The 13,767-nt window shown below is 39.4% G+C and overlaps 1 protein-coding gene across 2 annotated transcripts in view; it reads right to left on the bottom strand.

Moving 5' to 3' along the window:
- Positions 1–1,959: 1,959 nt before the first annotated feature.
- ccdc187 (coiled-coil domain containing 187) overlaps positions 1,960–13,767 on the bottom strand; it is a 51,298-nt gene continuing 39,490 nt past the window's right edge. Inside the window, exons 7-13 of one of the 2 annotated variants that reach the window (XM_007246834.4) lie at positions 11,149–13,035; positions 8,739–8,854; positions 7,380–7,463; positions 7,135–7,272; positions 5,480–5,574; positions 3,141–3,229; positions 1,960–2,908 (exon numbers count right to left, since the gene is read on the bottom strand). In XM_007246834.4, coding sequence (XP_007246896.3) covers positions 2,745–2,908; positions 3,141–3,229; positions 5,480–5,574; positions 7,135–7,272; positions 7,380–7,463; positions 8,739–8,854; positions 11,149–13,035 — 2,573 coding nt within the window. In that variant the 3' untranslated portion in view covers positions 1,960–2,744. The remainder of the gene's footprint in view (positions 2,909–3,140; positions 3,230–5,479; positions 5,575–7,134; positions 7,273–7,379; positions 7,464–8,738; positions 8,855–11,148; positions 13,036–13,767) is intronic. The other variant, XM_007246835.4, reaches the window with a different exon arrangement.

Below are 13,767 nucleotides of genomic sequence, written 5' to 3'. Positions count from 1 at the left end.
TGACTTGTGATCATTCATCTTTCTCTTGATTATATTACAGAGGATATAAAATTGGTAAAATCAAGGAAAAACATCATCATTAAGTGGACTCTTATTTTTTGCCACATGCATTTTGCTGCAGTGTGGGGCATGACGTGTGCAGGTGTAATGGATCACATAAACCAATAAGGTGTCGTAATGGTAAATGTTTATACTTCTCATCCAATCACAATCAGATTCACACTATCTGGATGGAGAGATTTATCTGGATATGTTTTTTTTTTAATCAATGAGAAGCCAAAATGAAAACAAACAAAATTAAATCGGAGTAACAAGGCTCTTTTTTAAATGTAAAGAGTATAAAGTTCAGATAATTGTGTGTAAATGTTAGAAGTAGAAGTAAAAAAATAATTACTGAAAAATAATTATTCCAGTATAGATAAGCAACATTTCTACTTAAGTAAGATAAAATATGTATATGTATTTAAAAACACCAGCAGTTCTGCTGTATCTGATCCACTCAATAAAGGAGGTCGTGCTCATGTTAAGAGTGACTGGTGTATAAATGCACACGTACAAGTTTAACATGCAGCACAAGCCTTTAATACAGTATTGGAACACTAAACTAGCTGACTTAGCTGTAGATGGTGCATGATAATGCATAAAGCAGCTGAGGTATGAGCTCAGTGCTCAAACATCTGAGGCTTCCCAGAGTTTATTTCCCAGAACTGAAACCATGGTGGTAGAGGAAACAGTATTTGGGGTAGTTTGGTTTTATCACGTTTACCTTGGAAGTCGGCTGTGGGAGTGACGTCACATCCGAGTTGACAGCTCCAAAAACTACTGGCTAAAGAGTTGGCTAAGTGATCTTTAAACCAGCTGTGGTAAACTCTAATGTTTTATGGTAAATCCAACCAAAATATGTCCTTTTTTGTGTATGTATTTTTTTTTTAGCATTTTTTTTTTTAGGTTAGCATTGTTGACAGATACCAGTTTAGAGCATTGAATTACATGTATTCCCATATTTTACGGACTATAAGTAGCATTGTATTATAAGTCACACTATCAACGTCTATTTTTTGGTCTATTTTAATGCATAAGGTGCTTTTTTAAGGAAGAGTGCCACTATGTTTCCCTTCTAATGAGGACGCTGGAAGGGGGCATCTAAGGAAACAAAACTGTAATTGTTAAAAAAAAAAAAAAATTTTAAAGTCAAACGAGTGCTAAAAACTGTTTATTTGGGTGAGTAAAGCGCCTCTGTTTACTTACAGTACGCTTAGATTTCCAATACATTCAACAGCACGGTTAGCAGCGCTAAGCGCTAGTAAACTAGCGCCACCCGACAGAGCTACACTGAGGAACCCTGAGTGCTCTGGTAACCTAGGGTACTATTAGCTATTGGATAATGCTACACAGCTTGTTTTAACACTGTAAACACGCAAACTACAGTCCGATATACTCACCTCTGAACGTCTAAAGAGCTAGCACCACGTTCAGCAGCTAATGCTAATACTGCTTCAGCCTCAGTGCTGGAGAAACTTCACTGAAACTTCTGTATATCACTGTATTTCTACAGAGTGGCTTTACTGCTCCTTATAACCTGGTACTTATAACTGGTACATGAAGGTGCACAAGACTATAAGGAGCACTGATGAGCTTTGCACACCCTATGAAAAGATGTCCACAGAGAGAAGTTGGACTGTACTGTGGGTTTGACTGATTTAATGCATCATAAATAGACAGAGGTGCTTATAAACTGTATAAAACTACTGCTATAACTACGGTTAATATTTGGTGTAGCCATCTTGGATTCTGAATTGACTTTCTAAGAAGGAAATCCAAATTGCAGGGATGTTCCAATTAACAGTTTTTTTACTTCAAACTAGAAAAATTCCAACTTCCTGGTTCCAACAGAACACAGTACTATAAATAAGACACATCCTGCTCTAATCACAGAATAAGAACAAATGCTCTTCATTTTAGTTTTTTTTTTATTTATTCAGTTTTATATCATAAATAAGCACACAAAAACCGAAAGCCTCGTGCAGGAAGTCAAATACAAGTTTTTTCTTTTTTTTATACAAACTATACAATGTGACAAAACAGGCTTTTTTGTAGACGAGAAGTAATAATATTTATGGGAAACGCTTCAGGAATAATGCAGAAAAGCAAGCAGAAGGGAAACTACGTTTGTGGTTAAGAAATTTCATTTTAAACAGAGATTTTGTGCAATATAATCTCCTCAACGTGACTCAGAAAGGGAGTTCTAGGAATGCAACTGAGGCGTGGCATGCAGAAGCTCTACGCTACGGTTCACAAAGACACTGATAGTTTTGCTTTCTAGTAAGCAAAACTAGAACTCAGAGCGGAATTAGTCAGCGCATTCCCAGTGGCACGAGCCCAGCCCCGGCCCTGCACACACGTGCAAGGCGTAACAAATAAAAAATGAAAAGAAAAATGACTAATACAAAAAGTACGCTGGGATATTATCAACACAGTAAATGAACTTTAATCAGATTAGTCTCCCGACGGAGTCTCCCTTTCACACGACTGCAGCCTAATGTACCAGATTTACTACATTATTACCTCAAGGGTAAACTTTCCCCACATCTACCAGAGAAAATGGAAGTAAAGGATTGGGAAACCCCTCAGAAACGTGACCCTGTTATCTACTGAATAAGTAGGTGAGCTGTCTTCACGTGTTAACCCAGTCCTCCCCACTGTAAACAGACCTCGAGCTCTGCCAGCATCACAACATCACAGCATCACTGCTGCTTACAGTTCTCCTTTGGTCTTGTGTTCTCCTTCTTCTCTTTGGTCTTTACTCGCACTGGCTTGTCGTTTTGCCGCTTGGTGGGCTGAACGAATGCAGGGTCCTGCGTGACGCCGCATGAGCCTGTCTGTGGAGTGGCTTGGACTTGGCAGGGCCCTGTAAACACAAAACTATTAGGTGTAGGAAAGGAGTGTGTATATTTAAGCCCTTTCAATGAAGAAAAAAAAATTAATCAACTATTTTTTCTCTTTGTAAATTAGTTATATATTTATTTTCTTCTAAAAAAAACTTAATGCACTAAATGTATTTAGACTTTTATGAATTATTCATGAGAAAGATATGGTTAATTTATGATTATGAGTAAGTAAACACCATAAAAATCTCCTACCGGAAATGTTGGGTCCAGCCTGCATGTTCTCTTTCCGGTGAAAGGTTGGATCCAGTTCCTCAGCTATATTCCTGAACGGCTGCTGCTGCCTAAAATGACAAATAGTTTATTAGGAGCTGATAGAGGGTTAATTTAAATGCAGTGGTTTTGTGGCTAAATAAAAGTTTTAGTAGCTAAATAAAAGAAAGTGAAAATAAAATGAGTTAACAAAAACAACAATACTGATCAATAAAAAAAACATAGTATGCTTTAATGCCTTTTGTATTTCACCAGACTGACTGAAATCTATAAATCTCTTTTTATGTCCAAAAGTTTTTGGTTGTCCCTTCTAATGAATGCATTCAATTACTTTAAGTTGCATCCATTGCTGACACAGATCTTTAAATGCACAAACTACAGTTTGTATACTCCCTCAAGAAAAAATAGCAAATAGATTAGGACACTCTTGTTTGTTTGTTTGTGTTTTGTGCCATATCAGCAACATATTGGATATTTTGTGGCATCAACATTGTTCATGACTTGAGCATTACAGACATAAATCAGTTTCTTCATATGAAGGACTTTCAGAATTACGTATTTTAGCTTTTCAAACAGTACTTTAATATTTGTAACCCTATAAAAGTTATTTCTGGTGGTTAAAAGTGCAGGGCAGTATACTAAGATGTGTTTAATAGTTTAAGAAGCATCACAGGATTGGCAAGCTGGAGGGTGTTCGGCAACCAGGAGGTGGCGGTGGGTAAGAGCAGTATGTCCAATTTGGCACTGTGTCATGATTGTCTGATCTTGTCTATTAAGAAAGTCCATATTGTAGGTGTGTAATGGTACAGAACGGTTCACACCTCGGTATAAATCGGAACGTTTCGGTACGGTTGGTGGGAAAAAAAAAAGAGGGTGGGCATTCTGTATAGCTGCACCTTTATTAGCCTCATAATGACAATGGAACTTCATTATAATCACTTGTATTAAATGCTTGAAACCAGGGTTCCTACTAAAGGCTCCATCTTTTGAATCTTGTTGTAACAAACAAACAGTGAGCCTGATTGTAGCACTTTATTAAGAACAAAAACAACAGCATTACTTTACCTGCTTAAACTACTAATATTTTTCCTAAACCTGTTACTGGATGCATTTCAGTGTTAGAATTATTTTTAAGAAATATCAGCATTAGATTGTTAAAATTAAATTATATTAGTGGTGTCAATCACTTAAATCAGAGAGACAGTAAGAGAGACAGACAGACAGAGAGAGAGAGAGCGAGAGAGAGACAGACAGACAGAGAGAGAGAAAGCGAGAAAGAGAGAGAGCAAGTAAAAGAGATAGACAGAGAGAGAGAGAGAGAGAGAGTGATCGAGTGAGCAAGCGAGAGAGAACGAGAGACAGCAAAATGAGAGAGAGCGAGTGAGAGTGAGAGTGAGAGAGAGAGAGAGAGAGAGAGAGAGAGAGAGAGAGAGACAGAAACAGTACAAGCACCGGACCCTATGTGCACTCTCTGGTGCACTGTTTCCAGTCGTCCATGTGCTCGGAGCTAAACTTTAGGGCAGGCTATGAGCTAAGTCAGTAGCGAGTTGTTAATATCAACAGTGCTACAGCTAAACTTTCCAGGTTAAGTTCATTGGTTCCACAATCTCCTACAGACTGGCTGTACCGTATATTCTGTGTGCGTTCGTAATGTGACGGTTCGTAAAGAATACACGTACCATTAAACAACTGCCATATTGTATTTAATATTAATGATGGGGGATGTTTCATACAGTTTATTTTGTGAATTGCTAGACCATTCATCTTGCCATTTTCTTCTACAGTGAACTTTTGTAGGCATTTGTAATCGGGACATAGTTCCAAGTGGGTTCCTGGTTTCTTGCTTCCCTTACTAAAATGTCTGCTTACTCATAAACCAAAACATAATGGCACCATGTCTAATGCTGAGTTTAGTGCTAAATAGATATAAATCCCCCCAGCATTAGGATGTAGAACAGTGCAAATGTTCAAATGTGTTCTCTGTAATTACGGTGCTCCATCGAATACGTCTGAATTTAATACCCTATATCCTCACAACAATGCTCGAAAATACCCTTTATTTCAGAAGAAACAATAAAAAAAGCAGATGGCCCATTAATTTTGTCCATACCGTGTATCTGCAGTCTTGGCCTTTTTTAGTGTTCTTCTTTAGTATCTACTATAGACCTACTGTCATTTGAATGGCTCTTTTAGGCCTATTGTTCAGACATCACGTAAGTTCCTCAAAGAGCAAAAAATAAGAAATCATCATACTTTCTCAGAATATATTATAAGGAACTGCAGTAACCCTGTATAGCTGTGTCTGAAGGTCAATGACTTACGCAGCCATGGCGATTGGACTAGGGGGCTGATGTTCTGGGGAGAAATCCTCAGTGGGAGAGAGAAGCCCCTCTGAGTCCAGTCTCTCTCTCTGCACCTGCAATAAGGGTAGGACATTATTTATTATTGTACATTGCTGCACTTGTACACAGACATGCACACAGTATAAGAGCACTAGGTAAAACAAATTAAATAAATAAAATAAGGCCAAGCAAGGCTTCAGAAAAAGCCCTGAAATACTCCGCCCTGAACACAACAGTTTATACAGCAGCACTTAAATGTCCTGTTTTTTTAGTTCAAAGCAAACATTTAAAATGCTCTTGTGAATTCTAAATTTAGTTATATAGAGGAAATGGACTCCCGGTTAACGGACATTTAAAGGTCTGCAATGCAAGACTGAAAGTTCCTAAGCAGTAGTTTCATGAATGAAGGAAAATGACTAAAGAAACTGTTGTTAAGGGGGAAATGTGAGTCACCATCATGGCAACTTCACAGGAAAATAAAATACCTTCTTAACGTTTAATTCAGGTTAACTCTAAATGAGTGACATAGTGCAGGCTGTCAATAGTCAGAATATAATTGATGTCATGCATGTAATATGATGGTAAGCTATATGTGCTGTATTTTGTTTGAAATATAATTGTTATTATTATATTAGCTCCCCTGATTAAATACTTTTAATCAGGGGATTTTAATCTTAATTTAAATGAATTTTTTCAGTCCCTTCAAGTTGTTGGTGCTCGGTAGGACTGCAACTAATGATTAGTTTGGTAGTCGATTAATCTGATCATAATTTTTTCCATTAGTCGATTAGTCAACAATTATTTCTGCCATGTTCTCCACCTCTAAACACAATAGAAACAGCTTTAAAGTGAGATTTAAAAGCCCTTTAAATGTCCAGATGTTATTTAAATGTGGACAGTTCTGATATTTATTGAGCAAATATATAATCGCCAGTTATTTCAACTAATCGTTGCAGCCCTAATGCTTGGCTGCATTGAAAATGAGAGTTTCCCTCAATGTATTTCAGAGTAAAAAAAAAGGTTGGTTGATTGATTGATTGACTGCTATATTTCTATATTACTTGTTCTTTACAATCTAATTTAGCTTGCAAAATAAAAGAAAAAAACTTTATTTAAGTAATAATTCAGGTAAATGTAAAAAGATTTTATTCTCAGTCCTGTAGCATTGCCATTGGCCAATTCATTATGAAGTTCTGACAAAAAAAATCATGTACAATTATGTAAAAAAGTGGAAAAACAGAAGTGAAAATTTTGATCTGACAATACGACAATATTTTATTGTATTTTGATCAATTTGTTACTAAAATTAATGATGCACATCAGTGGAATTCATCAGTGCTTAAAAAATTAATTAACATTAATACTTTTTGTCTGCATATGAAAATGTGATGATAAATATATTGTGAAAATGTCTGTACATACAGTGAAAAATACAGTATGTTTACTATATCGTCCAGCACTATTAACAATACACTAAATTACCAATAGGTACGATGGACAGAAGTAAGTGGATGCTTAGATTGAGGAGATCTAATTATACATGACATTTTGTGCTGAATTTAGTTACATTTCTTGTCTAAATTTTATTGAAGCTTTTACTAAAGTGATAAATGGTGTAGAAAGGGCAGCAGTACCTGTCTGCCACATGCAGCTCTATCATCATATGGATCATTCGTCATCTCTCTGTACTGCCTCCCCGTCCCACAGCCCTCCAGCTCTCGAGACTGCCGCTTTGCCTTTATCTCCTGCTTCTGCATGAAGCGTGCAATCTCCTGTTACACAGAAATTATAATGATGAGAAATGGCAGAGTGTCAGGGCTCAGTGGCTGGTTATCTAGTAAGATAAATGTGTAAACATAGCGGTAAATCGCTCTCTCACCTCATCTTGAGCAACCTGAGCTACTCTGAAGTCTCCTTCTGGGTAAGGGCTGTGGAGAGCTGACACTGGGGTTGACTGAGGATCCTGAGGACAATTACAAATGAAACAGGATGAAAAAAGGTTACGAGTTTATGGTTATGAGCCTGAGAATCCCTTTAACTTCGGCCCAATCCCATTTCACTCATGGTCTCCACCACTTAGCCATTCTATTCTATTCTAGGTATCTTATTCTTGTTGGGCTAGAAAAGGGGTAAGGTGAAGTTGTTGGGTTTTTTTTTCCAAAAGCGACTCCAAACAAAGCTGGATAATGAGATTCGCAGCAAAATGGCTGAGCAAGGGCTAAAAAAAAAAAAAAAAATTGTTTAACCCTTGCAGATCTGAATTATCTCCAGTGATGGAAAGAAATTTATGAAAGCTGTTTTTTTGTCTGTAATGCACAGAAAAGAAGACTCTAATATTCTACTATAAAATCTATATAGGAAATAAATCAAATTAACTAAATATTTAACCTGTTCATTGGCTGGTTCATGGTCTATTCTGATTGACAACAGCTCTCAAATAGTGTTATGTGCAACAAAACATTTAAAAATAAAGAAAATACATGATGTCCATTGTAATGGATGCAGCATCTGAAAGGGATAAAATTACAATAATCACAGCTTTATTATAGTGTAATTAGCAAATTTAGATATATAGTTTCAAATGCAGAGCTAGAGATGCTTATTCATTCTTTTATTTCATCTCTTCCCTTTAGCGTGTCTGCTCGTAATCGCTTGCAGGCAATACAGAATGCTGCAGCTAGATTGCACCGATACATTTTTTTTAATGTCAGGGCTCTCCTAATTCTAGCTAGGATGTGAGGAGATGCTTTGAGCCTGGTAAACGGTGGAAAAAGTGATTTATTTATGCCCTGTGTCACCCAGTCTGAAGGGTGTTTGGACAAACTGTTAAAAATTCTGGATCTCTGAACGCTGTGGGTGAACGGAGGTGTGCTATTCAATCAAAGTTAAGTACTTTTTATCTTGTTTTACTACATCAAAAGTTCATTTTACACCGGAGGTCTCCTTTAAGCTCCTTATTACAGAGTAATTATGGCTGCTGAACTGTACTGCTCCTTTACTAACACAAAAGACTGGCAAGGTTGTAGCCTGGTAATCAAAGCAGTGTTATTTTATATTTAGTTATTTTTATTTTTTCAATGTACATGTTTCTGAAGAGTTGTCCAATTTCTTAGGTGAAGGATTTCAACCAATTCTCCTTTGCAACTCATTTAAACAAGAAAACAAGGGGTAGGGATGCAAATGAAAGATTGGATTGGGTCTTTGCAAGAATATTCCAGCACATGTATTATTATCTTACGCCTCTGAGCAACGTCTCCTCCTCTTCCTGTAGCCTTCGAGCCAACTCCTCATCCAGCAGGACCTGCTCCAGCTCCCCCATATCCAGAGAGGCTCCATTCCTCCTCAGCGCGGGACCTGCGGGAGACGTAGCTATGTTAGCATAAAAACAAGGCGGGGGAGCAGAGCAGTATGATAATTCAGTTATAATCAAAGACAGGGGGGATTCCACAGCCCACCAGCACCTGAAGCAGATCACACAGAGGACACGCTGAGGGGGATTTTGTATGAGATCATTCTAACATAATGAAAATAAGGTGGGCCGTGAGACTTTTTTTCTCATGTACCTTTGTTTCGGTTTGAATGTATGAAAGTGTGTTTTTGTGTTTTATACCTGATAACATGTTGTTTTGAATGCTTTAACAATATTTGTATGTACCAGGGGGTTCTTAGCCTGCGAATCACAACTCCCAAGGGGGTTCTAATGTTGTCCCTTCAGAGGAGTCAAGCAAAAGTGGTGCTTGAATTCATCAGTTCAAAAGTTCAAACAACGAAAAACAACAAATTATAATAACTTTAATAGCTTTTATTGGAGTTTTAATATTTTATAGTTTAGCTAAAATGAACTATTATTTGATTGTACTGTATCTGACAAAGTTTGAGGAACAATACTGCAGGGCTCCCTCGTCTCGACTGTCTTCAGCACATGATCGACACTTAAGGGACCATAAGAAAAAATACTGGACAAAATGAAAGTGATAATAAAATACATTGAATAAAAGTACTTTTTCTCACAATGTGACCACATAATGCTTAACTAAATGTGTACATAGCCTTAGATTTTACTGTTTTTATGACATCATGTGATCACATTTTGAGAAAGTTGGGTTAAATGCGTTCATAAATTAAATTACTCATTTTGTCAGGTATATTTTCTTTGGTCCCTAAAATGCCCCCTAATGCATTTTGGTGGGGTTCTAGGGGGGTTCTAGCCAGACACCACTGGTTACAACCATTACCATCCATTGTGGTGTCCATTGCAGAGGGTAATGCCTTCTATGACACATTCCCAGTATAAGAATGACACCCTGGATTGAGCATTGCACTTCTTCTGAAATGTAATGTCCCATTCATCTGGCATCCATAATCAGGAGTGAATGTGAACGTAATGGCAGTGTGTAACCTCACTCACAAGATATCTTCCAAGCCATCCCCTGAGTTAACACTTTATGATTAGTTTACATACTTGACTTTTGGCATGTCTCTGTATCTGTATACATAGAATTCAATGGGGCACATTAGAGATAGATTGGGCATTATAACATTTTAAACAGTGTGATTTAATACTGTGCTATATTGTGTATATCATATCAGTCTTATTAAAATGGAAAAAATAATAATAATAGCACACTAAGGCACTGACACTATGATCAGAAGATCACTGGTTTGAATCCCTTTCATGTAGTGCGAAAGGCATCTGTGAGCTGATGTATCGGAACTGAGTCGCTGCGATTTCCTTCAAATGTGTGCTGTGATGCTACTCAGCAATACTGTATTAGCAGCAGTTCGAAAAGAGGTTGTGGCTGACTTCACATGTGTCGGAGGAGGCATGTGTTAGTCTTCACCCTCCTGGTGTTGGGGGGCATCACTAGTGACAGGAGGAGTCCCAATGAGTGGATTGGGTAATTATACATGTAAATTAGAGAGAAAATAGGATTTAATAAAAAAAAAAAAATCACAGACCATTTTCTTGAGCCTGACTTTACAGGGACCAAAGAAAGTGTTGGAAAATCTCAGCCAGACCTGACCTGAGCTGGGTTGGGCTTCAGGTCAGACTCGGGCAGAGATTCTAAGCTCTAAGGCACACTGCAAAGCAGCCAATCAGAACAGAGGCCACTACAAATTTAAAGACACAGTCACAAAAACAGCATGTTTAATTCTGAAGAGATACAGGAATAAAATGGATAGTTCATAAAACCACTCAAACATTAGGAACGTTATAAAAAAAAACTTGATAAGAGAAAAAGAGGTCCTGTAAACCACACAAAAAAGTATAAATACAAGATCATCAAGAACACAAATGAGGCAATTTAAGAACAAAAAGCCGAGAGTAATTATTTAACATCAGGAATACGCAAGGAACGAAAAAGATACCATCCAGAGAGAGCGAAAAGCAAATCACACCCAAGCTGCAAAAGATAAAGTCACCAAGCAAAGAAGACCTACTAATCACACAGAAGAAAATCAACTCAAGATTAGGACCATCCCCAAGAAATGGCAAAAAGAAAAGGCAAAACCAAGCAGAAGGACTTGGGTAGATTTGCTTATTGATTGGAGATATTGGAGATAATTCAGAAGAACAAGCAGACGAAGAAATCATTGGAGATCGGAGCCTCAACCGGGCGTTGAGGGGAGCGGTGGATCTTGGTTACCTGCTCTGGAAGAGCGCCCTCCGCAGGCCAGACTGAGACTGCGCTGGGGAAGTCTCCGGGCCCTTCTCTCCTCCCTCCTCCTCTCCCTCTCCATCTCTTCCTCTTCAGTACTTGAGCTGTCCTCCACATTACCCTGCTGAACACGTCTTTCCCTGTAGTTCCCACTGTAACGTCTGCTATCCCTAGCTTCCCATCTTCGATCCTCCCTAAGAGAGTGAGCTCTTCGCCTGGGCTCTCTTTGACCCCTGCAGCTGCCTTGTCTGAACTCCTCATTCTCCTCCTCCTGTATTACTCTGGACTCTTGCAGGAGGGAGCTTTCAAAGGAATGGTTTTCATTAGCATGTGGGAAGCCATTGTGGCTATGATGCTGGTTCACCTCCACTATTGGTGCTCTTCTGTTTCCGTGAACATCTTTTTGGTATACGTTTCTCACCTGATTGCTCTGATGAGAAGCCTGAGACTGATACTGGTCACCATTTGCAGTGGTGGGGTAAACCTGATCAAGACCTCTTTTAGTTCTCACTGGATATGAACTCACAGTGTAGTTCCCTACTTCTCGATCTCTCGTTCCACCTTCAAAAGCTCTTTGTTCGCTACTATAACCATTACGGCGCCTTGACTCATCCTGGAAGTGGACGTGTCTCCTGCTATCTCCGGACCTGGAGTCGCTACAGCTGCTGTTATAGCGTCTCACTGGCCTGCCCTCCGACCTCACACTTCTGCTATCACTCCGTGTTGAGCTCCTGAAGCTTTGTGTCCTACCAATAGCACGTTCTTGCCAGGTTCTTCCAGAAGCCTCCCTCACACTGCTATGGCGGCTCAACCTAACCTCACGCTCACAAAACTGATCTGGGATCTGCTGGCGTTGACTGAGCATTCTCTCGAGTCGATAGACCGGTTCGAAGAGTTCGTCGTCGGAATTGCAACTTAGGTAGCCTTGCTCGCTTAAGTCGTTCTTTATGAGCCTGACAACGTCACCCCATCCACCCTGAAAGCGCCCAGAACTGCTGCTCTGGCTCACAGAGCTCCTGTGGTCCTGCTCTATTTGACTGCTCTGGCTCACAGGTCTCCTGCGGTCCTGCTCTATTTGACTGCTCTGGCTCACAGAGCTCCTGCGGTCCTGCTCTATTTGACTGCTCTGGCTCACAGAGCTCCTGCGGTCCTGCTCTATTTGACTGCTCTGGCTCACAGAGCCCCTGCGGTACTGCTCTATTTGACTGCTCTGGCTCACAGAGCCCCTGCGGTCCTGCTCTATTTGACTGCTCTGGCTCACAGAGCTCCTGCGGTCCTGCTCTATTTGACTGCTCTGGCTTAGAGAGCTCCTGCTGTTCTGTCCCAATTGACCATTCTGGTCTACAGAGCTGTAACTTTGTCCCAATTGACTGCTCTGACTTATAGAGCTCCTGGTGTCTTGTTCAAATTGACTCCTGCTGCCCTGCCTCATTTGATTGTTCTGACTTGTAGAGCTCCTGCTTTTCTGTCTCAATTGATTACTCTGGTCTACAGAGCTGTAGCTTTGTCCTAATTGACTGCTCTGGCTTATGAAGCTCCTGCTACCCTGCATTAGTTGCCTACTCTGGCTTATAGAGCTCCTGCTTCCTTGCCCCAGGTGACCGCTCTGGCTTGTAGAGCTCCTGTCGCTCCGCCGCACAGCAGAGTTTCTGCATGGCGGGTCACACCCAGGCCGCTGTCTCTGCTCAACATGGCCTCTGCGGTACTCAGAATGGTACCCCCTGTGTTGAGGGTGGTCCTCCTCATAGTCTGAGGTGGAGGGAGAAGGTGAGCAGGCCCGTCTGTGTGATGCCCAGTCATATTGGCCTTCCTCCTCACTGAGGAGTGGGCGCTCAGGCTGAAGTGTGTGATGTGTGGTGGGTAAGCTGCTGTTCTCTTTTGCAGAGCAAAAAACATGCAAACATAAAAGTGGGGGAGGAGTAGGTTAGTGGTTAGGCAAGTGCTGCTGACTGGTACCAGGCAAAACATGGTAAAAATTGACTTGTAAAACCCCAAATCAGAAAATGGTTAGACAGTGTTTAATGCTTACATTTACTACATTTATTTTTACCAGAGGTGTCAGGTAATGTAGTACAAATACTTTTGTTACCTTACTTAAGTAGAAATATTGGTTATTTATACCTTACTTGGGTAAAATAATGTGTAAAATGTATTTTCACACAATTATCTAAACTTTCTACTTCTTACATTTTAAAAATAACCTCGTTACTTCTGTTTCATGTCAGCTTGTTTTCATTCTAGCTTCTCATTGTTCAATAAAACCCTATCCAAAAAAATATCTTCAACCAGATAAAGAGAACTTAATTGGGGTTGGATGAGAAGTATAAACATATACCATTTCAACACCCTATTGGATAATATGATCCATCCATTACACATCACATCTACACAAAGCCCTATAGGGCTCTGTGGCGCGGCCTAAGCTTTTTTCAATAATGGCATTTTCTCCCTTATATTACTTTTACTTTTATACTTAAAGTAGTTTTGAAAGCTTGAGTTCTTATTTCACCTTTAAACACCAGTATCTATACTTCTACTTACAGAGTAATGAGTGAAAATACTTTTGACACCTTTGACTTTGAATTTGATTGCAGACTCTATGGACCT

This window comes from Astyanax mexicanus, chromosome 13 (genome assembly GCF_023375975.1).
Source record: "Astyanax mexicanus isolate ESR-SI-001 chromosome 13, AstMex3_surface, whole genome shotgun sequence".
In the NCBI taxonomy this organism is placed as follows: domain Eukaryota; kingdom Metazoa; phylum Chordata; class Actinopteri; order Characiformes; family Acestrorhamphidae; genus Astyanax; species Astyanax mexicanus.
This window is presented reverse-complemented; position numbering and strand designations above follow the sequence as displayed.